Here is a 26107-nt window from a genome sequence, read left to right as displayed (position 1 = left end):
GCTACTATGCATATACTCAGTCAGGACTTACCTATCCAGTGTTGCTCCAAGGACATCTGTTTGCATTATTTACAAACAAATGGATTATGGGGGAGAATAGATAATAAGGAGTTAATTTATTTTATTTTGTGGAGGAGGTGAAAGGATTTATTGCATTACAGTCAGTGGAAGCTCAGGGCATGAAAACTTAGCAGAAGCTGTCTTGAAGGCATTGGTGAAAAGCATCTATTAGTTGACATTTTCTGTTAAAAGCAACAGATTCACGCAACGCAACGCAACGCAATGCAACGCAACGCAATGGCAGAACGGGGTTAGTTAAACTGGCCTCCAGACTACACCTCATTTAAATGGTTTTATGATATAAATAGGTAAGTTAGTAGGTCTTTTATCAACAGGAGAAGGTAGAACCTTAGAAAACTGCTTCTTAGGACTGAATCAATCAATCAATCAATCTTTGTTGCTAAATCAACAAAGGCTATTCCCAAATAGCTCATATATTTCTTGGCTACATGACACAAAGTCAGACAATGATCAAATGCTAGCCAACGCCTTCTGAATCCTACTTGTTCATGTCCCAATTCTCTTTAAGATTCAGTTCAAGAGATAAATGTTTGCATTAAGTAACTATCATAACTTTTACAATTTACTAATGGCAAACAAATAAGGTTAGAGTTGGAATGCTCTTTCCCATTTATTCACTTATTTGAGATTATAACATCTTCAAACCATGATGAAGTTGTCTAGTCTGTTTCTTTGTGTAAACAGGTTTCAATAAAAGTGACGATCAACAACTATTAGCCTTTAAAAATTCAGATATTACTGAATCTAATCTCAGAGCTATCTTAATATTTCATGGGAGATAAAGGATTTCATTTCCTCAAAATCTGGAGAATTAGTCAAAATAAAGTATTCACATGTTAATTTAGTGACAGACTAAATTCCATCTAAATAAACACTATTGTTAGTCTCAAACAAATGCCAATTGACATATGTGCTAAAGCAAGGTAGCATGTAGTTCTGGAAATGGTTTTGATCTCTTTAAAGATATCAGCAGCACATTTTGTAGTCAGTCGATTTTGGAGGTTAATTGTCTATTGAGAGCTTTAAAAAACATTTCTGTTTTACACTTTTGAAAACAGAACCTTATGAGATTCATTACACCTGTTCTGGAAAAATTAAACTGTTTTTAAAACCAAGTTATATATTCTATACTGATGATTCTGGAAAAGAAGTGTTGCTGGTATATGCCTAATCAGAAATGCACAATGCAATGTATTTAATAGTGGAGGGGGAAGCATACTGTTTGTGTGCAAGTGTTCCTGTGAGCAATAATCTGAGCAATGACTTGTGCGGCAGGTTTTATAACAGAAAGAAGATTTCCTTACAGGACATACATTATAGGGATGGATAAAGCTAAGCATCTAATTAGCTACATTTTATCAGAAGGAGAGTCCAAGAGCATGTGCTCTGTGCATGTGTGCCTGGGAAGAAAGGCAGAAGAAAGCGACCTTGGACTAGCAACCACTCAGACAAATTGAAGGTGATGATTGACAAAGATGTGGCAAAGAATGAGTCCGTAACTCTCTATCTACACCCTTGTAGTCAGTAGGTCATGAACTGCTGAAGAGTCACTACCACTGGATTTGCACTTCCAACATTTAAAATATACAGAAATCATAGTGTTCTAGATTTAACACCTAACATTTGAAAGATGGAATAACAGAATCTCATTCTTTTTACAGCTGGTCAAACTAAGAACCAAACATGAAATTATGAAAGCATTCTCAAACTTCTGGAAATAAAGAAAAAACATAAATAAATCTAACAGATCTCTGAAAGGCACAATGAACAAGAGATGAAATTGTAACTTCCCCCTTCGTTCTACTAGCAAATTTATGCCAAAGCAAGACAACTTTGAATTTAAAAGGGAGGATTCCCCAAAAGAGAAGATTAGTCAGAAAAAAAATTGTCCACCTCCATTAAGATAACAAATTGTGGCAAGTTCTTAGTGGTATGGGGATACCAAGTCATCTTGTCTGCCTCCTGAAGAATCTGTATAACGACCAAGTAGCAACAGTAAGAACAGACCACGGAACAACAGACTGGTTTAAGATTGGGAAAGGAGTACGGCAGGGCTGTATACTCTCACCCTACCTATTCAACTTGTATGCAGAACACATCATGCGACAAGCTGGCCTTGAGGAATCCAAGGCTGGAGTTAAAATCTCTGGAAGAAACATTAACAATCTCAGATATGCAGATGATACCACTTTGATGGCTGAAAGTGAAGAGGAACTGAGGAGCCTTATGATGAAGGTGAAAGAAGAAAGTGCAAAAGCTGGTTTGCAGCTAAACCTCAAAAAAACCAAGATTATGGCAACCAGCTTGATTGATAACTGGCAAATAGAGGGAGAAAATGTAGAAGCAGTGAAAGACTTTGTATTTCTAGGTGCGAAGATTACTGCAGATGCTGACTGCAGTCAGGAAATCAGAAGACGCTTAATCCTTGGGAGAAGAGCAATGACCAATCTCGATAAAATAGTTAAGAGCAGAGACATCACACTGACAACAAAGGCCCTCATAGTTAAAGCAATGGTGTTCCCCGTAGTAACATATGGCTGCGAGAGCTGGACCATAAGGAAGGCTGAGAGAAGGAAGATTGATGCTTTTGAACTGTGGTGTTGGAGGAAAATTCTGAGAGTGCCTTGGACTGCAAGAAGATCAAACCAGTCCATCCTCCAGGAAATAAAGCCAGACTGCTCACTTGAGGGAACGATATTAAAGGCAAAACTGAAATACTTTGGCCACATAATGAGAAGACAGGACACCCTGGAGAAGATGCTGATGCTAGGGAGAGTGGAGGGCAAAAGGAAGAGGGGCCGACCAAGGGCAAGATGGATGGATGATATTCTAGAGGTGACGGATTCGTCCCTGGGGGAGCTGGGGGTGTTGACGACCGACAGAAAGCTCTGGCGTGGGCTGGTCCATGAAGTCACGAAGAGTCGGAAACGACTAAATGAATAAACAACAACAAAACCTCCATTAAGACATTTTCAAGAAATCTAAAGGCATTTCCAGACAGTTGTCAGGGTAGCCTTACTCCCAATAAGACACGGACTCACTTAGAGGGTCTAAGGATTTCCGGTTTATTGAAAGCAGATTGCATACGTAGAAAAAAGACGGGAATGCGGGCGTGGTAGCGGGGTACCCCGTTTATACCCGTGTGGCGGACCTTGTCTTCCTCCACCCTCCATTGTCCCATAAGCTGGATCCGGATGGGTGATCTGAAGCGGTATGGGTCTTTCGATGGGCGATTTGGGTGATCTCCGCTGGTCTCCTTTGTCTTCTCATCCTTGTTCGGTGCAGGTGCGTCCCCCGGGGTAATGTGTGGAAGTTCCCCCGATCTGTTAATGGTTCTTAGGTCCAGGCAGAGGTGTGCTTCTATTGTCCTGGTGATTGTTTTAGGTGTTTGTGTGCTTAAAGGATAATGGTTATCCCTTCCTCCTTCCTGATAGGCATGTTCCCCGTTGTGATGCACATATGCCTTGCAACAGGGAACATGACAACAGTACAGAATCCTCTCTCTGTATCATAAGCTTTTAGTTTAAAATCCATAGTTTCTGTCTATGTTATAATGTTCCCCTTTTTCTGTGCATCAGTGTAAAGAAAGTAGGTGAAAGAACTGAATATTTGAAAGTGTCCAATCTTTCTTTCCTAGCTACACTATTCCTCCTCCTAATCTCCTGTTACAAAGTACAGTACAAACCACCTTTTGGAGCACCTTAACAGCTTAAGGTTTGGGGGAAAAAATCTGAGGAGACTTATCAACATAATTAATGTTTACATCCCATTGATTTTAATGAAGATGGGAAACTTTAAAAGCTTTAAAAGCAGCTAAATCAAAAGTGACCCACACACCAATTTATTTCACACCAACCTATTTCAATACAGCTGAGATTTTTTTCAAGGGGCAGAGTTGTTGTCTAAAGGAAAACAAGAGTGCGTGTGGCTATTTGTGTGCACATGGGCAGAGAAAATGGTTGGCATTTTTGCTACATTATGCTTCACTAGTGAAACAGTTTCCATAATCAACTCTAACTATTGTCCCTGCTGGATCCCATGGTGAAATGTTTGTTAATATGCTAACATGACATTACGCTTGCAATAGTCATTACACAGAGGGGATGTTAAAGGCATTAACATCTTTAGAGTCATAGAATCCAAGGCTTGGAAGAATCTTGGAGATCAACTAGTCTGACCTCCTATTGAGTACAGAAATCCGTTACTACAAGGATCCCCATCCAGCTCCCGTTTAAATATCTGCAGCCAAGGAGAGTCCACCATCTCCTGAGACAGTCTGTTTCATGATTAAAGAGCTCTTGCCATTAGAATTTCCCCCCCTGATATCTGTCTTAAATATGCTTGTAATTTAAACCCTTTGTTTCTTGTGCTGTCTTCTGGAATAACTCTGAAAATTTTGCTGAATTTTTTTTACATGACAGCCTTTCAGATGCTTGAAGACATCTATTCTGTCTCTTTATAATTTCTTCTTCTCCTGACCAATGCCTTCGATCAATGAAAGTTTTTCCCTTATCTTGGTTGCTCTCCTCTGGCATGTTCCAGTTGCTTTTAGTACCATTGCTCATAGTATCTTTGTGGACCATCTTCAAACATTGGGAGGGGGGACACTTTTTGTAGTGGTTGTCCTCCTTCCTAAGTGAGCAGTTCTAGTCAGAGGTGATGGTATGTAGCAATCAGGCCCTCTGGTACTCCACAGGGCTTGATCCTTCCTCTCCTGCAGTTTAACACCTACATGAAGCTGCCAGGAGAAGTCATCTGCTGCCATGACTGATTTGCAGGTAATATCAACCTATAGATTTCCACCATGGGCCAGGCAGGAGATGTGGTGGAGATCCTGACCTGAAGCCAGAGGCTGTTAGGGTCTAGATGAGAAAAAAAAAATAGGCCTAGACTGAATCTCAGCAAGACAGAGGGGCTGTGGATTCAAAGCTGAATTAGTTTGGAGATAATCCATATTTGACTCTGATGGGGTTATGTTCCTGTGGATGGAGCTGGCTCATAATACTGGAGTCCTCCTGGACTCACAGCTCCTTTCTGAACAGGAGGTGGAGGTTGTGGCTAGGAGGGCTTTTACACAATTGCATCTGGAGTGCCAGTTGTGACCATTTCTGGAATAGGAGGTTTTGCTTTTAGTCACTTATACCTTTGGATTACTGCAATCTGCATAGATCTGGCCTTGAACATCATTCAGAAGCTTCAGTTGGTTCAGCATCCAGTGGCCCAGCTAATTATGTGTACACTGAGATTTGCTTATATAACTTCATCACTATGAGAGATGCACTGCATGCCAGTTAGATTCTAAGTGCAATTCAAGGCCTATATAGTTCATGCCCTGCATACCTCTGAGATTGATTTCTCTAAATTGAATTTGCCTATCTGATCAGATCAGGGAGAGAGGGCAAGTTGAGGTCCCACTACTGACAGAAGGCTGCTTATAGGGACCTTCTAGTTGAGTCCTCTCACTGATCCCCCCTCCTCCTTTAGAACTGCATATCTGAGAATATCCAGACCACCTTTTCCCTATTATGTTTAAAGAGTTGTGAAAACATGGATCTTTAGGTGAAGATCATGCTACTCCCAGATGGTGGTGGATCAGGTTAGTTGGATTTTTTTGTAGTTTATAAATTTTATTGTATTAATTTTGATCATACCTGAGTCAGCATGTTGTAAGCTGCTCAGTCTTTGGAAATACAGCAGTATATAAAAATAAATAAATAAATAAATACCCCGCCCCCCCGGGAGGACTTACATTCCATCTTAAGTTTAAAACTGACTATCCAGCTTTGCAGGTCTGAGTAAAAATTAATTTTGTATTGCATTGGTTTTGCTAGCTATACTTTTTGAATTGGAAATGAATTCCTTTTGGCTACATAATTGTTCCCAGTTCTTAATGGGCTGGAATGTATGTTTTATTTTAAATACTGTTGTCATGCTAATTTCCAGATAAACTTTTCTGAGTGAATGACCTTTGAAAAAGGGGATTTGCCAAGTTCCTGAAGAAAAAGGGCGATCAATGGCTATTTGTCATACTATGCAGCATGGAACTTCTATAATCAGACATTGCATGCCTCTGAATGCCAAATGCTAAGAAACAAAAGTGAGGAAGTCCTCTTGCTCTCATGCCATGCTTGCAGGAGGACACTGGGAATAAAATATAATAGAACAAGGTAGACCGAGATCCAGAAAATCTGTGTTCTTAACAGTTCAATAATACCTGCATTGGAAACTACATAGAGTTTCCGTTAGTAGTGATAGTAATGATTTATACTTATACCCTACTTTCTTACTAAAAAAATAATCAAACTCTTGTGAAATAATGGATAAATATCGCAAGAACAATTCTTAGTATAATAATGATAGAACATTTACAGTCAATATTTTAAAGCAAAAGATTAAATCAACACCTTAATCAGTATAGGACCTTTCAGTGATGTTGGACCAGACATGGGATACAGGTACTCTGTCAGTCGCTTCCACTGTTCTGCAAGCAGTGCAGAAAAGCAAATGGGTTCATTTTCAATTATTGCAGATCAATGCCTTCTAAGTGCCTTTCCACTATCTGAATTTTACCACTTAGATTACTCTTTGTCTTGTTCATGATGATACACCGAGAACATAATCACTTCCTACTCCTCCTGTGGGATGTCCAAAATTACCTCCAGAAAATTGAATCTGTCTTAATCCTACCCAAAATTTCACAGTACCTAATTACAGAATTGCAATCAATCATTAAAGCAAAAGAGATGCCATTTGTGAATTTCACAGCTAATCTTATTTCAGACTCACATCCTAGCATAGGGCTTTTTAGTGTATGTGCTTGTCCCATTTCAAACTTAATTAAAGCAAACAATTTGCTTAAAGCCTGTCAAATTAAGGGGAAAAAATTTCCCTGGGTAGAAAAAGAAAGAACTCTTGGCTTAAGGTCTAGAGAATGTATTTCCTTAGAAAACCTGACAGTAAGAGCTCAGCCAACGTCGCCTGCCATTGACAGCTGTCAGAAGAGACAGACAAGAGGTGCTCCTAATGCCAGAACAATAATTTCCCTAGTTAAGTGTGCAGTCACACATCTGCCACTGGTAAGAGTCTACTTTTATTTTTTTTTATAACAACTTTATTAAATTTCAAAACAAAAAGATAAAATCTAACAGAAACTAATAAAGAAAGAGGAAGAGAACAGAAGTGCAAAAACAAAGAAAAAGAAGAGACTAGAAATAAAGGAATAACTCCCAACTTTTTTTACAACACATATAGGTAAAACTTATACTAAACTCTTAGTCTAAGGTTACAACATAACATCCATTTTTTCTACTGTCAACTAATATTAATCATCAAATCTGTATATCAGCAAGTCTACTTTTATGTTGGATATTTTCCTTCCTTCCACAACGAAGCCTCTTGCTTTTGATCAGCCATGCAGAATATGGTCAGCTATCAATAGAGTGCACACTAATCATGGCAGGTGTGCAGATTCCCTATATAAATGTGGTAAGATACCATCTCCAAGGTGTGACTGTGGGGCTGACAGGCAATCTGTTGAACACATGATACAAGAATTTAAGACTAGAGCCTGCGACGGGAACTTTGCTGATTTCCTGATGGCAACTGATGCTGCAAAAGATTTTATTTGTAATCTTAATGTTTGTTTTTAAGTTATAACTGCCCTATGGCCAATGTATATTTTCTATATACCTTTTTATATTCCCAATTTTTAAAAATATATTTGTAATATGTATGATGTGTGCCATACGACCCTCACTCCCTCCCGCCATCTATGCAAATATAGAAAAGGTCCTTTTCTTTCATGACAGTATTTGATGGACCAACAATCAGCTTTTAAATAACTTGCCAATCACTAAATTTGCGGTGGTAAATTTTAGTCACCTAGTTTGGTTTGGTTTCTGGGATCACCATCTGAAAAGAGAAAATGGGAACAGATATGCTTCTTTTTCTATCTTCTTTCTCTATACTCTGCAGAATTGTATAGATCTATGATACATTCTCAGTTTAAGGTGGGAACTATATTCATTGTAGTACTATTTCAAGATTCCTGCTTCAGGCACAGATATACAAACCAGCTAATGTGAGAAGTAACACATCCTTCTGTTAAAGATCTGCTCCCTATGGTCATCCTTTTTTTTTTTTTTTTTTGTGATAGGAAGAAATGGGATCCATTGCTCATGGCTCATCATGATAGCTCACCCTGTGGTTTGTCCAGCACATGAATTTCCCCATAAGCAAAGTCACATGCCTTACACTTACACATTTTCTAAAGCTGCCAGACCCTGCCATTGGAGATAGTTCTGGGAATCACTGAGATCATCCAATCTGGGGAAAACCAGCTTGGGAAAGGTTCTACTAAGGAAGAGGTCTACAATACCTGCAATATAGCACCTAGGTGTCCTTGGCATCTACAGCACATTGTGTCCATATTAACTCCAATTGTTGGGTGGAGATCTGTCTGTCTGTCTGTCTATCTACAGTATCTATCTATTATAGACTTACATACATACATACATATATATAGTAGTAACTAGTAATGGGGAGTTATGGGTTAAGTCCTCCCTTAAGCATAGAACCTTTAGCCAGTCATCCACTCTCACCCCTAGATTGGGAACTTGTATAAACACCTATCTACCAACCTGCTCTAGACCAGCATGTCAGATTACAATCCATAACCTTCAGTGAAGAGGCAGGCAGGGGGTTGATTTAGAATAACAGCAGCAGCAGCCGCCAAAACCTTGCACAATCACATAGGGTTTTAATATTCTTACCTAAAATAACAGATTTGGGTGAGGAGGGCCTGTATCAGCTTTCTTCATCCTAAATGCCCTCTAGAAGTAAGTTTCACTCCCCAGAACTTCTCAGGCAGCATGGGCTTTGCTGGAAGGCCCAGGTGGGGAGGACTGAGCTAAATTGCATGAGATCTCAAGGGTGAAATCCTGGGTATCTGGCATTCTTGTAAGATCTCAGCCATGAAAACAATAATAATTCTAAAAAAATTGCACCATTATGGTTTCTTTCATTAGTACATTTTGCCAAGGAAAAAGCACTAAAAAGAAATAACTTCCTTGCATCACTTATATTGTAATTTCAGATATTGATGTCCATTTGACTGTAAATTGTGCCAGAAAGATAAAAAGGCCACAGAAAAATGTGAGCTTGGTATCACCACATTAGCTCCCAAAATATTTGGTATAAGCACTTCTGACTGTTAGGAAAGTGGACCAGTAGTGTCCACACTTTCCCATGTTGCAATGACTGAGAGTTGGTGTGCCAGCTCCTCTTGGCTCAGTGGCCTTCCAGAGTTAGTGTGGAGCCTTTTTCTTAACCTGAATGGAGAATCAATAAAAATGAATGTCTTATTGCTTTCTGACAACCTATTACAGTTTAAAAGTACAAGCTCAATCCTCAGTGTGAAGTAGAAAGGCTTTTATTGCACTTAAGTAAAACTGTAAGCAGAGTGTCACGCCTCACGCAGGTGTTCTACAGATCACTCACTTCGAGTTCCACTCTGTGGTGCCTCATTGGAGACAAATTCCTCCCTTTTCCAGTCATATCAACTGCTCTGAGACAGAATCAAGTAACTCTGAATTAGGTAGGTCTGTGCTTTCTGTCATGGCTGAACTGAGATGTCAGAGCTCAAATCATTGCCTCAAAATAGTGACAACTGATTGAGAAAAATGCTGAGCACTGAACTGTGAACAAGTGGGTGTTCTCAAAGCTTTGGAGAGTTTTGCCTGCAACTGGGAGCTTTACAAACACTTTATAGCTAGGAAACCAGTTTAAAAACCTGTGCAGTAGCCAACTCAGTGAGATAACATGAGCAGATGTATTATAGTCTCTGGAGGTTTTTCTATGCTATTCAAACCTTCATCTGTATGGTGTTTGTTTCCATTGCCCTTTTATTATGCTATCTATTTTAAAATCTGCAATGAATTAGCATAGTGCTACCAGAGCTAGGCGGCAAGAATCTGGACAGCCACTAGATGACAACTTGACATTAAAACAAGCAGCAGTAAATGTTCTCCTATATTTAGATATTTTTATGTCTGGAGATACTTAGTTTGCTGATCAAACCTGATATAATACATTTCCAAAAAGAGAGGTGAGCATGTTTTATTAACTACTGAAGGAAGATTCTAGAAACCAATATCCTTAATATAAATAATACTGTTTAGTTTTAGATACAGTAACAACTCTGAAGAATACCTACAACTTGTGGCTTAAAATGCAGTTTTCATCCATATAAAGCATATGGGTCCTGGAATGTAATGTAATGATTTCTTTGTTAATACTATACAAAGCCAGAATTTTATTGCCAGATTTCAACATTTAACTTAACAGAAACTTCCTACAGTCTTAAAACTGTATCTGATATACAGTGGGGAACCCCAAAGATAGATCCAAGTAAAATTAATTTTCTAAGAGCTACATTAAAACTCATAATACAACATTATTTATCATATAGAAGCTGAATAAATATCTTGACCATAAAAACCATTTGAATGCAGTGACTTTACTGGATAGCTAAAATAAATAGCTAAAATAAAATAAATTGCTGTCACTGTGCTTATTACCTGGGTCAGTGGGATAGAGGAATAATGCATACAGAAATATGACTAATTGATTGATTGCTGGAATGAAACAGTCCCTACTTATATTCTCTACAACTAATTTATATTTGGCAAAGAATAGGGCATAGATTCAGTAATGTTTTGCCATCATTCAACCTAGGAGTGAAAGAACTCTTTACTGAAATGAAATGTATCTGGTCCAATGCCTACTACACCAATCTGTAAAGTTGTAACAAGACATAACATTAAGGCATGTAACATCCTAAAATTCTGCTCCAAGAAAGGCAACAGCTCCCAACGTCTTGGAGTAGACTTTGATGGGCAAAAATTTCCTTCTGGCTCAATCAATCAATGACTAATTCTTTTCTGCAATAATGTCTTAATTATTGGGGAGAAGGAGGTAAGTGCAGAAGATAGGTCTTCAATTTATCTGGAAGCTAGATAAATTAGACAGCTGATGGTCAACCAGTACCCACCTGAACCTCCAGGGTCTGGCCATACCACTGGAGAAGCAGCTAACTTTTCTCATCACTTCCCACCACTGTGGAACAAACAAGGCCTCTGAATGAGTCAAAGTCTCTTCCATGCTCAAGGGAACATTTTCTCTGAGATACCCAACCAAGGAAAGTGTGATATACATACATAATACTTTATAAGTATTTATATCTAAATATTTACTTTATTCCATCCAAAAATATTTGTTTTTCTGTACCTTTTAGGGGAAAAGATCTCCACTGATTTTATCATAATTGATCAAAAGGGCTTCATGCTCCATATGAAAACTTCTGCACATGGAGAAAGGAGTGAACTTATGAAACTCAGCAAATGGAAAACAAAGGCAGCAAAAGAGTTTTAAATCATTGGGTAGCTGCAAATATGGTGATAAATTCCTGCTTGTTAGATCAATCATTACTATACAATAAAAACTTAAGTTGTGATATAATTTGTTTGGATTTGGCTTTATACATTATGTGAAGTCAACTAATGTGATTTGTTATCCATGGTTTATGGCTTAGTGTGTTCTGTTAATCTAATTATGATTTCTTCAATAACCCATAATTAAGCAAGCCATGGTTCTGCAACATGTGTGAAATCAGTTCTAAATATCACATCCAGAAAAATCTGCCCCTCCGACTAGTATGCAAAATCTGTTACCAATGTCCTTGTCCCAAATTCAACAAAATAAAACACAAAACAGAAAAGTTTTGTACTGATTGGTGGGTACTCACTTTAAATACAAATTTTTGCTATGAGTTACCAATTGTTGACAGCAAACAGTCCCTTCGGCATGAACTAAACACTTTTATCTGGTATCCTTTGCTACTTCCTTTCCAAGATCATATGAAGATTTCCCCCCTTCCTCCTTTAAATGTAAAATTTGATTTAATTTTATGGTTTGGTCTTGTACTCTTTCTTTATCCAAACACTGTCTTCTCTGTTCACTGAAAGCATTTCCTGACATTATAAACTCCCTTTTTAAAGATAAAAAATAGGTTTCTGTAGCAAAGTATAAGTCAGGACATGCAAATAGTGATCTTAAAAATTGCGACAGAGCAGTTAAAACAAGAGCAACTGCCATTTACACTATTGATTTTGGAGTGACATTAAAGACCAAATTCAATCACTATTCTCCTTGGTTGTCAAAGGTTAATAATAGTTGAATTTTGAACCAAAAAGTCAGACAAGCATTGCCAGGTGAAAACAGCAAATTGTTTTCTTGTGAAGCAAAGTCAATATATAATTTTTATTTTTTCTTTCTTTCCTTTTTAGTGGCAGGTTTAAGAACAGGCCCACTGAAAAGGCAAGAGATGGGGAATTCCCAACAATACCTCCACACGTTTGGTAGACTAATGTGCAGTACAGTGTGAGGAATCTAGGATGTGGAGACAGGCACCAAAACGACACAGACCTATTTCATATAGCTGTGGGGTCCAGTGCAAAATTAATGCAAGTCCAGTTTCTGTCTCCATACTCATTGCCTTTTGAAGTTCACTGCATTACCCCTCATGTACAACTACTGCACCATAACTTACAAATGTATTAGGGATTCAAATGATTCTGATCTCAGTTAAGCCATTGATAAATGCAAAAGAATTAAGCAGTGTTAAAAGGCACCTTTAGGATGAAAGGCAATGATAACAATAAAAAGACAACTGAATTGCCCACTTCATATACAATAAAATATTTCATCCTGCCTTTGTCTATATGAGCAAAATAGTACTTCTCCTATCACTCTAGAAAAAGGTGCCATGCAGTATGATTAAACAATATTTCAGTTCTTTAGTTCATACAGAGGTTATATGCCAGAGGGCATAAAGGTTTGATTAGGTTTACGTCGGACATGAGAAATTTCAAAGAAAACCATACTCCTTCTCTAATATATGAGTGCAACACCTGCAAATGACTTTTTCCCTGTGACCAGGCATAGCAAGCTTTTAGTCCCTTCCCGATTACAAATAGGAAGAAAAGAGCAGGCACTGCAGGAAAACATCAATCTCTGAAATGATCAAGCGTTCTATTAAAAAGCTGAAAGATTATGCATTGGCTAGATCTTTCATTTCTATTTGGTTCTGAAGTAGTATAAATAGTTGCCAATATTTGACTATTTCCAGTAGATATGAAGATAAAATAGAAGATTTTAAAGCCATAAAACTGCTCTGTGTACTAATTTCAGTAGTCTAACCAAGTTCCTTGAATTTAATAATGGCTTTTCCTATGTCTAAAGAATTCATGAGAGGTACTACATTCCTTCAAAGAAAGGGGCACATTTAGACATGTGGTTGGCATCAGTCCATTACATATTAAAGTTCCTGAGTTTCCATTTTTATGTATGCATCTGTGTTAATATTCTGAGCAAGGCTGTACTTGGATTACAGAAATTTAGGTTCAAACCATTTAGAAATGGTTTTATATATACTGATTCAACTAGTTCAGTACTGTCTACACTGACTGGCAGACTCTTTCCAGGATTTCATATACCTGAAAAAATCTGATGATGGAACCTGGAATTTTTGTATGGAAAGCATATCTTGTATCAATGAACCACAGAGATCCTAACAGTTTCAAAGGAAACTGGGTGATCTTAAGCAGCCACTAATGCTTCTCTAATTGTTCACATGATAAAAGTGGATGGAGTCTGATGCACAATTTGCAGTATGATAGAAGACACACGAGATGGTTAGATAGCATCACCGATGCAATGGACATGAATTTGAGTAAACTCCAGGAGACATTGGAGGACAGGAAGGCCTGGCGCGCTATGGCCCATGGGGTCACAAAGGCTCAGGCATGACTTAACGACTGAACAACAACAACAAAGAAGACACTGATGTAAACAGTGAATATTGCAAGGCAGTAAAAGAATAGCAGCTTTTCTTGCATTCTAATGTGAGATTGTCAGAAAATCATTTTTATTGGATGATTTAAGAGTAAGAATTCAAAGAAACAAGAGTAAAAACGTAGGAATAAAATAGATTTGGAAAGAAGCCGGTATCAAAAGGAAGGCATGGGACTAAATAAATTATTGGTATATTCCAGTAACAGGACTACTTTTTTTTCCAACAGTAGGAGAGGAAATTAAAGAAAGCAACAGGGAAGAATGGAAAACAGATGCCCAGGAGGCAAAGGGAAAGAAAAGCAGTTAAGCTGCTAAATTCAATAAAACTGGAATAATGATCTAGTAAAATAACATAAACAACAAAAATATTAAAAAGAAATGGAAAAAAGGCTGAGAACTGATTCAAACAACCCCCTTTTTTGTACTTGTTTCAAACGGGTTTATTATTTTGTTAATCCAAATTGAATTAGCTTATGAATATGTGAATACTTACAGTTAATCTAAATCAGTCTATCAAAACATTTAATAGTTTGGCCATGTAGGTCACAACAGGACTGTGGGTTCAGGACAAAAAAAGAGCAAATAGTATATATGCACGTGCACGCACACACTTCAGAAGTTTATGTGAATTGGCTCAGGAGAATGAACTAATTGTACCATAAAGAAATAACTGATACCTATCTTAAAATCATTCCCCCCATCTTGAGAATAGTTTAAGTAAAATAAGATTTTAAAAGATAAAATTTTTTTTCTGTGGCTTTGTAATAAAATGCATAACTAATTCGAAGTAGGAAGGCACCAAATGTACGGGTGGAGCGGAGTTTGATGAGCAAAACATGTATTAAGGTAACAAAAGCTGTGTTCTTCTATACAAGAAAATGAATAGTAGTGAGTTCTTAAATGTCAGATGTCTTTTACCTAGAGATCTCTGAGTGTTGAATTGGAACTAATAAGTATTTCTTATTTTTAGCCTAAATGCTTCTCAGAAGTCAGTCATACTGAGTTCAGTGGTATCTATGTTTAAGTAAGCAGTCTGTAGATTTCAGTGTTTGAAAGTTCATCTCTTTTTCCATTTGTGGAGACAACACATAGTTGTATTTCTCTGGTAGTACCCTTTAACTTTTTGAGACTATTAGCATATTCATTTCCCCTTTATACTAAACATACCATGGGTATATCCTCAAGTTGATTCTAGTACTTACTTTTACGACCCAGTTATACCTGCCCATGCTTGAGGTCATTATTACATGATGACACTAAAAGCCAAGCTAGGCATGGTGTTAACTGTGCATTCGTATTATATAAACAACAACCATGCCACTTTCAGGACTGTGAAAACTGGGGGAAGGGAGTTTAATACTTTTTCTCCCAGGCAGCGTCCCAACAGAAATAGGCTCTCTGAAGCTCCTGTTTTAATTTTAAGAAAAATCTCAATTAGAACTGATGGAAATGTCCTTTGAAATGTAACTAGTAGTAATTAGGCATTTTTATTTTTATTATTAAGATGATACTGTAGAAATAAACTGCCTAAATGCCATGAGATAGCTTAAACTGTCCAGTGGTTGTTATTTACCTAAGAAATAAGTACTAGCTAAATATTTATTTGTTTGTTTGTTTATTCATTTATTTATTACATTTATATGGCTACCCATTTCTCAAAAAGTGACTCTGGGCAAGTGTACAATATATTTATGCAATGACTATAAATATAGTTTGACTTTAAGAAGCATACATAAATCTTTCTCTCATACTTGCCATGTTATGTTTGAATGCTGTAAATGCAGCAAACAATTTCAAATAACAGTTTAAAAGCAAAGCCCAGTGTGTCACCAATGGAGGATATGATTAAAAACAGTTTATGCATGACTTGAACCCCTTCTCCAACTAGGCACCAAAATCGTTATCCATAGCTCTTAATATACCCTTAAAAAGGGTTTTACCCTGCATAATTGCATTAATTCAGTTGGTGTTATGGGAAAACATACAGAATAGGGGAGATCGTTGCTCATTTCTCACCAGATATTCAAAGAATGTGAGGCAAGACGTTCAGCAAAAGATCAATTGTGGAGACAAAACAAGAAACAAATATAAAAACCCAACACGGTGACAGTTCCTTCAGTTACCTTAACACTGTATAGACAGAGATTGATGTCATGGTGGACAGCCCTACATGACAATGAAATTAATGCAACGAACAGTCACTATATGATCAGCAATGGAGTCAAGTTTATCTGCTTCACTCTGTGTGGATGTGTCTGTGTGTGTGTAATTTCTTTCATAGTTGCTTTTTCAATGATCACAGAGTTAAACCACCCATGTGTCATGAGTACTGATGGTGAGCAGGAGGGGACCCCCATCCAGGGGGGAAAACGCATGCGTATTACTGAGGAATTAAGCAGCCATTCAAAGAGACACAGATCAGACCCACCTTAACTTTTGGGGTTTATCTGTCTGGGTTTTCCCACGATTCTTCAGTTTGTTAGGATTTTCTGTCTTATGTAGCAGTAATAAACACTAGAGACCTACTCCCCCTCTCAGCGTGATTCCTGACTGTTAGGACACCATGCTTCTTTTTAATTTTCCTGATTTCCCCAAGTGAGGCACCAGTCTGGGGCCCATTAACAATACCTCTTGACACTTAAACTACACAGGTATGTAGCTTTGCCTTGTGGCTTATAAATTTAATCTGGTCAATTTTATTTTTAACCCTTGACCTTATCTAACAATAAATTCTTCAGTAGAACCATCAATCTTCAATCTTGCTAGACTGCAATTATAGTTAATTCCAACATAAAATACAGAGAAAATCTGGATTTCTCCCATCGAAGGAATATAATTTCACTGGAACAGCCAGCTATCTTTACTATTTTTGCAATAGCATGCATCTCAATCTCCATATTTGTCTTTATTCAATCTCGTACCTATTCCTAGATGTGCTACAAATAGCCCAATTAATATTAAGTGTTTTTAAAAAGCTATTGTGCATGGCTTCTTTCAAAGTGCAGATTCTGGGGGGATGAAGAATAAAAACAGCAACCAATTGGGATTAATTTTTTCATGCAAATTCTGTAGTAAAATCTGAAGTTCATTGTTGGCAGCAGACTGGCTTTCAAACTTCAGATTTAAAATAAACTGATAATGTTGCAATCTTTGGCAGAAATGGATACAGATGACAGATGGATGCATTGTGATACAGGATAGAATAGTTTTCCTCAGAGGATCTGTATTACAGGTCAGGTGTTCTTGAAATAAAGAGATAGATAGATAGATAGATAGATAGATAGATAGATAGATAGATAGATAGATAGATAGATAGATAGATATTCAAGTATTAACACCCCACCCACTCTTATCTTTCTTTTGCATAAACCATTTCCAACCTGCACCAGCAGGAATAATATATGCAAGCAGTGGAAGCTTCTTAGATATGCAGTCAGTAGGAACAACCTGGCTACAAGCATTTTTACATATCTTCCAGCAACAGGAGAATTAAAGAGCCAATTGCTCAATGATAGAGCCAAGGCTATCCTGTGGATTTATAAGACCCCTGGAAGAAACCACAAACCAATAATACACCAAAATTATTATTCCATAAACATACATATATAATGGTAGTAGGTTTTGCATTCCTCTCATATGGATTTTCTTTTAATATTTTACACATTTCTGTTATATGTTGAACAAATGATTTATACAGGTATTTCACTGGCCCAGAGTTCCATATTAGGGGAATTAATCTGGTGTTAACTCAGTTTTCATCAGAACACTTCTTGATTGTTTTTATTTGAATACCTAAACAGCACATCTCTTAGCTTACTGTACCTTAACATTTAAATTTCATACCCTTCCTACCCTCATACTTCTAATTCTCTCCCTTCATTTCTTTTCAACCATCTTTATTCCTAACCTTTCTACCAATACATTTTGAAGAGGGACAGAGAACACACAGCCAAATCAACTCCTAAATAATAAACAGATCTATAATAAATATAAAGGCATTTATTTATGTGGATAACACATATGTTTACATAAAGCCCAGATAGTGCAGTGATGCATATAATACAATTTAAGATAGGGATATGTGCTGAGTACGTGATTTGATTTGAACCTGATTAAGCACTTCAGAAAAAAGAGTGATTCAACTCCTACCGCACTGGGTTTGTGGCCCAAGTTTAAAGCTACTTTTGACTATCATGGGAAAATAATAGACCATTGCACTTTCTATTTTTTAACAGTAGGGGATTTGATTAGCAGGCACAACAGAATCTTCTGATGGGATGAAGCCTGCCCAAATTCATGGAAACAGATCCAGAGGTTTTGGAGCTAGATTATTTGGTTATTATAAAAAGGAAAGCGCCTATAGCTTTGTTGGTTTTGGAAATAATTAAATTACATTTACAGACACTGTAGCCTTTTCTGTGGCAATAAATCATACCAAATTTGAGACAAAAAGGTAAAGTGGTATTCATGCGAAGGAGAAAGAACAGTCATTATCCCCCCTTCCAGTATTTGTTGCCAATGTCTAAGAAACCTGCCAAATTACAGAAGGATAGGGGGAAATTTTTGGAGATAGGCTCCTTTAAATTCTGATTTTTAAATTAGGACAGTGCCTGTAATTTCTGATTTTAGCTGTAAGCAAGGGTTTCCCAAAGCACTGTAACTGGTGAGCTCCCTGTGATTAGATCTGTCAGTCAGTTGAATCTACTCTTCTCCCTCTTTCTATTCCCCAACCTGATATTGTATGGAGAAATGAAACCTGAATTCAGGATCCTTTGCAGATACAATTGTGCTTTCCAGAGCACCAACTCCATCTGTTCCCCAAGCCTTTGCAAGGGATGTTTAAAGGAAATTAGAGTATGTGTACATTCTTTATTTTTGCAGTTCTGTCCCAATATCCCTAGAATTTCTGTTATGAGGTTGTCTTTATTTTTGCACTTCTGTTCTGGCCTCCTCAACTTGCACAATATGTAACCCAACCTGGCTGGTCTAAACTTGCAAACAGACAGTGTTGTTTGGTGGTCCTGTCTTCTCCTACACATGAGTCAGAGTGGTTCACAAAGTAATAATAGCCCCTTAATCTCTGCTTTCTTCAGAATTGAGTGAAATAATTCACTACGGTGCCCGCACCCACCCATTCACCATGTTTTTATTTACATCCATTTGTCTTAAAGTTTCTAGCAGTTCCCAGAGGAAGGAAGGAAGGAAGGAAGGAAGGAAGGAAGGAAGGAAGATAAAAGTGTATGAACAACTCACATTGAATGTTTCTGTTTAAGGATACAACAGCAAAATGTTCTGCTTATTTATAGAATAATTTACTTTGTTATGAGAGCCACAGTGTTTCTCTCTTAACAATTGTTGATTATACATCCACTAATTATCCCCTTCCCTTCCCTTCTTTTTCTCTGTTCAGTTCTCTACTGTTTTTCTCTTCATGTGTCTCCCCTTGGTCTCTTAACCTCCTCCTGCCTTCCTTATGAGGAAGTGTCCTGTTCCCCATAAGGATGGGGAGGGAGTGGGGCTAGAGGGATGAACAAAGATCAAAATACCCCAAAACCAGGATAACTCCATGAATATAGGGCAAATACTTCAAGGAGAGGGTTAGAGAAAATGACTGCAGATGTTGTAACCCTTGGTTATACTGTAGATAGAATGAAATGCTGAAATGGAACATGGTGCAAAGAGACAGGGACTAACGAAGGCAAGAAATCCCTTTTATAGAAAAATGACCATCTCAATAGATGCAGAAATACAACTGAAGATTCCAGTGGAAGAACACTGTCAATTATAAATGGAAAAAGAAAGGCTTTTCATCATTTGGGAAAATGTCAAGGAACTCAGGAAGGTAGGTAGGTAGGTTATGCATGGAAATACACATAGGGAGGCAGTTTTTTTTAAAAAAAGGATGTCTCAATATGTACCTTTCTGCAGTACCTCAAAGTTCCAAATCAAAGGAATCTCCTGTAGGTTCCAGTTTGATTGTTTCATAGTGATCCCATACAGATGATTTAAGATTTGTGCAAATCCAGTGCACATCCCTAGTCTAACGTAAACCAAATCAGCCCAAGCTATTATTGTATGTTGTATTATTTTATTGCTTATTCATAAAAGTATTTTGCTTACTATGTGTCTATAAATATATCCCTGAATCTGTGCCAGCCTTGCCCAATATATTTTCCTGGCTGGATATTATGAGATGTGTAATACAACACATCTGGTAAGCACCAAGTTGGGAAAAGCTGATTTAGACAAAATCAGATAATTTGGTTGTGGAAGACAGCACAATCTAAAAAGAAAATAAGCATCTTTTGAAATGTAGAAAAATAATACACACACACATTCACATTATAGGTTGCATTCTGTATTAATCAGATCTATGAAATGCAACAAATTGTTGTTTTATACTGTATGGGGATTACAAGTTTAATTATTTTTAGTGAAATATGTAATCTGAGTCTACTGAAACATTTAAAGCAATACATGCTAAAATAAAATCAACTCTGGTGCAATGGTCTCTTTACATAAGAAAGTCATAATCAGTTGTTGCAGTGAAAGAGTGAGAGAGAGGTTTTATTATTTTTTTTACCCACCTTTACAGTTTGCCTCTTCCTTGTAAACAAATTCCGTGCCCTTAAAGATGGATATGGTTTCCTTATCTCTGTATTTACTTTATGCTATTAGGTCTTTAAATAAAGCATCCCTGTTTATTTACTTAAATATAAAGCAGGTGTTTTAAATTTGTTAAGCTTAGCAATTCAACCCTACCCTTGCTTGACTAGTGAAAATAACCTGTCACAGTATATCCCTAACTGTTCCATATGCTGATTTTATTTATTTATCATATTTTTATCAGGTTATATTCTATCTATCTATCTATCTATCTATCTATCTATCTATCTATCTATCTATCTATCATATTTTTATCAGGTTATATTCTATCTATCTATCTATCTATCTATCAATCATATTTTTATCAGGTTATATTTCAGAGATTTGGGGGAAGAGTTCCTTTTTTAAATAAAGTTGGGCACTGAAGGCAACTAAAAAGATTCTTTCCTCTGTTTCAGCTAATCGGGTTTCTGACACTCAGGTGTTTGGAGCAAGGCCTCCAATTATTATTCCATGGGAGAGAAATTTTTGTGCTTCTAGCTGGACAAATACGTGATTGCACTTAAGGAACAGAAAACTGCAATGACAAAACCAATGGCTTAGAGGTCACCAGTCCACTCTGTGTTCCCAAACAGATTCCCTATCACTCCTTAGCGTAGTTTCTACTAACCATAAAATGCCACCACTGTCGCTAACCTTCTGTAAAATGCCTATGAGCATAACACTCCTTGTACGGCATTTCCCCAGAGAGGCTGGTCAGCATTAAGAATGTATAAAGTACAATCCTGTCTGAGCATTTTGGCAACTATTTGTTATGATATTGCTTTCTGTCAAGTGCATAATGCAATTTTGTCTTCCATAAAAATAAACACTGTGTGTAATCTCAGACTCTTGTCATTTCCCACATTTTTGGCACTAAATATTTAAACAGGGGGAGGCCAGAGAATTCCAAGCTAGCAATCCACTCCCTGTGTTCTAGCCCTGAGCTAGAACTATCAATGAAACGGAGCTGTTCTGCTGCAGAGAAATGAAACAGACTTAAAAAACCCTACCTGTCCACAAGCCAGGCCCATGCCTCTTTCTCCCATACCATGCGGGCATGATAAATTTAACTCCAGGGCATCAGCTCCAGAAGCCTACATGACACACGGAAAAGAAAAAAAAAATCAAATATTAACTGCCAAATGCTGGACCACTTTAGTGCAGGTCATTTCCCAAATGACAACCTGATATGTAACTCACAGCGCATGCAATATTTCCTCCCCCTACATCAATATTTATTTTAGTTCATTACTAATTCAAAACAAAATATTTCAGAGCAAAGAAAAATCAAATAAAAACAAAGGGGACATTCGCAAGAAGGCATCATTTTATATTAACAGTGATAGTTAACTTTCCACTTTTCCTAAATTAATTCTGAATTAAATTAAAACAGTTCTGGAAATATTGTTGAATGAGTTGTCGAATAAGCCTGAACAATTCAGACAAAGGTTTAAAAAATGTGTTTGCATCAAACTATCAAAAGTAGCATTTTAAACTGTGGTCAAGATTAAAACATTCTCCCCAGTAGGTTGGTTTTCCGCACAGGAAGAATTGCTCACAATTGGTATTAGTAACAGTTTGCTGGTGGTGATCTATTCCCATTGTTGAATGTATTCATTTGATGACCTTTGTCTATAACACAGAAACAGTTTTAGAGAATATAATATTAATTAGATAGCTACATTAGAAGTCTGCAGGGAATGGAAATCTTGGAGGGCGTGCACAAATTTAGTACAGTGGTGTTATGCCTGGAACTGAACATTAAAAAACAAGGCGGCTTCCAATGGACAAGGCAGGCTCAGCTAACCTGAACTGTGAGGCAAAGCCTTTGCCAGACAAAGGTATTCCTACCTTAAGCCTGCTTGGCTTAACTGTAAGTTTTAGTAATTAGTTTTAGTCATTAGTCATTAGTTAAAATTTAGTAATTAGTAATTGGTTTTAGTAAGGTTTGGCATTTTTTATTCTGATGCCTTTTACATTTTTATTTTATTCTATTCTACTTATTAAAATAATTTTAATTTAATATTATATCTGTATTTTATGTATTATATCTGTTACATTTGTATTAATATTGTTAGACATGTTGAATTCCATCAAAAAGAAAGGTAGAATGTAACATTTAACAAATTAAGGTTTTGGTTTTTTTAATAAACTTCAATTGTATATTCTATCAAGAACCTTACGATGCAGGATAGGCTAACAGAACAATGAAATGTCTTATGGATGAAATACATCTTATGGAGATAAGACTATAAAGAGAAAGGAAGTTGGAAATTATGATTTCTGATTCACTTGTGCAGTATGCTGTTTCACTCTGTCTTCTTATCTTCTCCAATGAAGGAAGCAGCATCCATGCTTTCAGTTAAAAAACAGGCTAAAAGAGCAATAGAGGACAATGGGGTGAAACCAGGATCTGAGACATTATCTAGTTCAGTGTCCTGCTTTATACAGTGAACTGCCTCATTGTATAAAGAGTGATTCAGTCTGCAGAAGTCTAATTCCTGACCCATAAATAGAGTAACTGTTTTCTGCTTGCCTTTTGCAGAGACCCACTGTGGGTAGTGCTTAAGGGGCTGGACTAGGAGTGGGGAGACACAAGTTCTACTCCCACCTCAGCCATGAAAGCTCAGTAAGTGACTTGGGGTTGGGTTAATCATTCTTTCTCAACCCAATCTCCCTTGCAGGATTGTTGTGGGGGCAAAATAGGAAGAAGTGCTATGCATGCTACTTGAGCTCCTGTCTGGAATGTGGGCATTTAGGGCATATAAATATAATAACTAAATATGTAGTGTTGCTGTCAATGTGGGACATCCATCAGACCAAACCAAATTAGACCCTGGTTCTAATTAAATATGCACTGCTTATGTCAGTTTTGACTACTAACACCAAGTTCCATTTTCTTCTTATTCATTGATTGATTTGCTTTGCTCGTATGCCACCCATTCCCAAAGGCTCTGGGCACCTAACAATGTCAGCATATTAAATTATGACCCCCAAATCTCCAATACATATAAAAATAAAAAGAACAAAAGAGATAAAAATCAAGGACAGGTGGTATTTTTCACAGGCTTCACAGGTATGAGGAAAAATAATTAAGAAGTCAGTATGAATGCACAGCCTTTTGAGACTCCTGATTAAACTGAAAATCTGAGGAACAGTTTGGGAAGCAGTTCTTCCCAAACTAAATTCAAACAGACCACAATGAGAAAATGGGAAGGAGAGGAAGGGGAAAAAATAGCGAGAGAAAGAGAAGTTAACTAAACTTCTTCAGAGGTTTGCAAAGATTAGATTTCCCTTAGAGATATGATTAAGTTCAGGAAAAAGTTCTTATTTTATCTCAACAGATTTCCTATCATTATGAATTATAAAGGTTCTACCTATCATGATTAAATTAGTTTTGCCCTGAAGATCTTTATTCAATGGTCAGCAAGATAAATGTCTAGATTTCTAGAGAATTATGATGCAGACGTCAGGAAATGTGTACTTGAAATGAAATCCATTATATCCATGTGAAGAGACCATTAAAATAGGTTCAGGCTGGCCTGCAAAGCACTTCTGCTCAGGGGCTGATATCTGCAGAGGAAGGGGAAGGGCAGATGCCAAACACTGCCCTCCTCATCCCAATTAAGTAGCCTGAGGTCATTCACTGGAAGCTCTCAGTTCATCAAGCATGTTTTTAAAAAATGCTTTAAACCAGGGTTCCCCAAAGTGGTTAGTATTGACCCCCAAGGGTCGATGGGACTATCCATTATTGTTGTTGTTGCTGATGGTAGTGGTGGTATTCATAGTACTATGACCTCCCACCAGCACTTCCAAAGTTGCCTATTTGAATGGGAGCTTCTCTTCCCTGATTTATTATACTGTTGGTTTGAGATTGTTGGGGGACAGCATTTGCAGAAGATCTTTAGGCCCAGTAAGGGCTTCATCATTTACTTCCACACAGCTCTCCCATTCATGTTCTTATTAATAAAGAGGGAAGTTTCTATTAACAGCAACTTTGGGGGACAGAAACATAGTATTTGTGGGAAAGGTTAAACTCTCTTCCAAAGTTCCTAACCAATCTTATGTGGGAGTCTCGCCCTGACTATTTAAATGCTTTAAATTGTGCATTAAGTGCTTACAGCAAAGGTTACAGTTGGAGAGTAGAGAACTCCCAGATCCAATCCTGGGATTTTCCAATACAATGCAACTAAATAAATATTAACTAGCAAGCATCGTGACAGAGTTGTGCCTGAATCTTGGAAAGCTGATGCCAGAGGGACAAATATTTGACTAGGTATAAGACAGATTCCTATGCCTATATTGTTCCTATACCTAAACAACTAGAGGAGTCATGTCCTTTCCAGTCAAACTGTTACAGTCAACATACAGTAGGTGCATGCATCCTTGACAAGCATTGAGAAAAGGTTCTTTGAAATGAGACTACTCACAGAAGATGCAGCAACTTCCATAGAAGAGAATTCCTTCAGACTATTACATCTTTCTTACAGGCAGTGCCTCTATGTTTTTCTTGAGTACTTGGTGTATTTTCTGATGATGACTTAATTACTGAATTCAAGCCAAATGAAGAGAGGGAACAAGGAGTTTGGAGATGACCCACTAGTATTCCCCTGTGCAAATATCAGGAATGTATGTATCTGTATGTATGTATGTGTATATGTGTATATATGTCTGTGTGTGTGCGCGTGTGTTCTCCTACCGGTCCCACTTTTTATATTGAAGATTATGTGCCATCGTTGGTGTCAACTCTTAGTGACCATATAGATTTTATATTAACTGTTTTAATTATTATAATTGTATTGCTTTGTTTTAATAATATATGTCATTTGTATACTAATTAACAATGACTACATAAAAATATGTATTAAATATTTTAATTCTGCTAAATAACCAAATAATAAACAAATAACACATTAGCTTACCTAAAGCAACCTAGGGTATGGACCTTTGGATTGTCTGCAGGAGGTCTAGGCTTAGCAAAATCAATGGTATCAAAAGTGATTTAAGGGTCAAGTTTAAAAAAATAAAAGTAATTTGGCTGAACTCCACCCCCCACTTGCATGTTCATTTTGACTAAGCCAGAATGCTTGCTTGATTAAAAAAAATAACAACATTAGAACTTGACTTGCAATTTGTACTTCTGAGTAACAGGAATGATTTTTGCCTGCTGTGTAGTGGTGGTTCAAAAATTCCAAAGAGACCAATCATGAAAAATGCTATCCATAATTTTCCTAAAGGCTTCCCTGTCCTCTTGGACGTCTCAACCTAAGCATGTGCAGTTGTTATTTTTGTTCTCCACTTCTGTGACAAGTTGACCTTTTGTGTACACAGGCTGGCTTCCTGTGGAGACCAGACTACCTACCCTCTAGAGCTTACGTACCTGGAAGGTCACAATTATTTGGCAGTGAAATGTTTAACATTTTTAAAAAGGTTCTTTTTATAGGCCCATAACATAGGAGGCAATAGT

At 37.3% G+C, this 26107-nt stretch overlaps 1 protein-coding gene across 1 annotated transcript in view; it reads right to left on the bottom strand.

The window, feature by feature from the left end:
* Positions 1-26107, bottom strand: part of DPYD (dihydropyrimidine dehydrogenase) — a 643333-nt gene that overhangs the window by 159082 nt on the left and 458144 nt on the right. The window contains exon 16 of the mRNA XM_063298272.1: positions 21651-21734. Coding sequence (XP_063154342.1) covers positions 21651-21734 — 84 coding nt within the window. The remainder of the gene's footprint in view (positions 1-21650; positions 21735-26107) is intronic.

The sequence above is a fragment of the Candoia aspera genome, chromosome 3, assembly GCF_035149785.1.
Source record: "Candoia aspera isolate rCanAsp1 chromosome 3, rCanAsp1.hap2, whole genome shotgun sequence".
Classification (NCBI taxonomy): domain Eukaryota; kingdom Metazoa; phylum Chordata; class Lepidosauria; order Squamata; family Boidae; genus Candoia; species Candoia aspera.
This window is presented reverse-complemented; position numbering and strand designations above follow the sequence as displayed.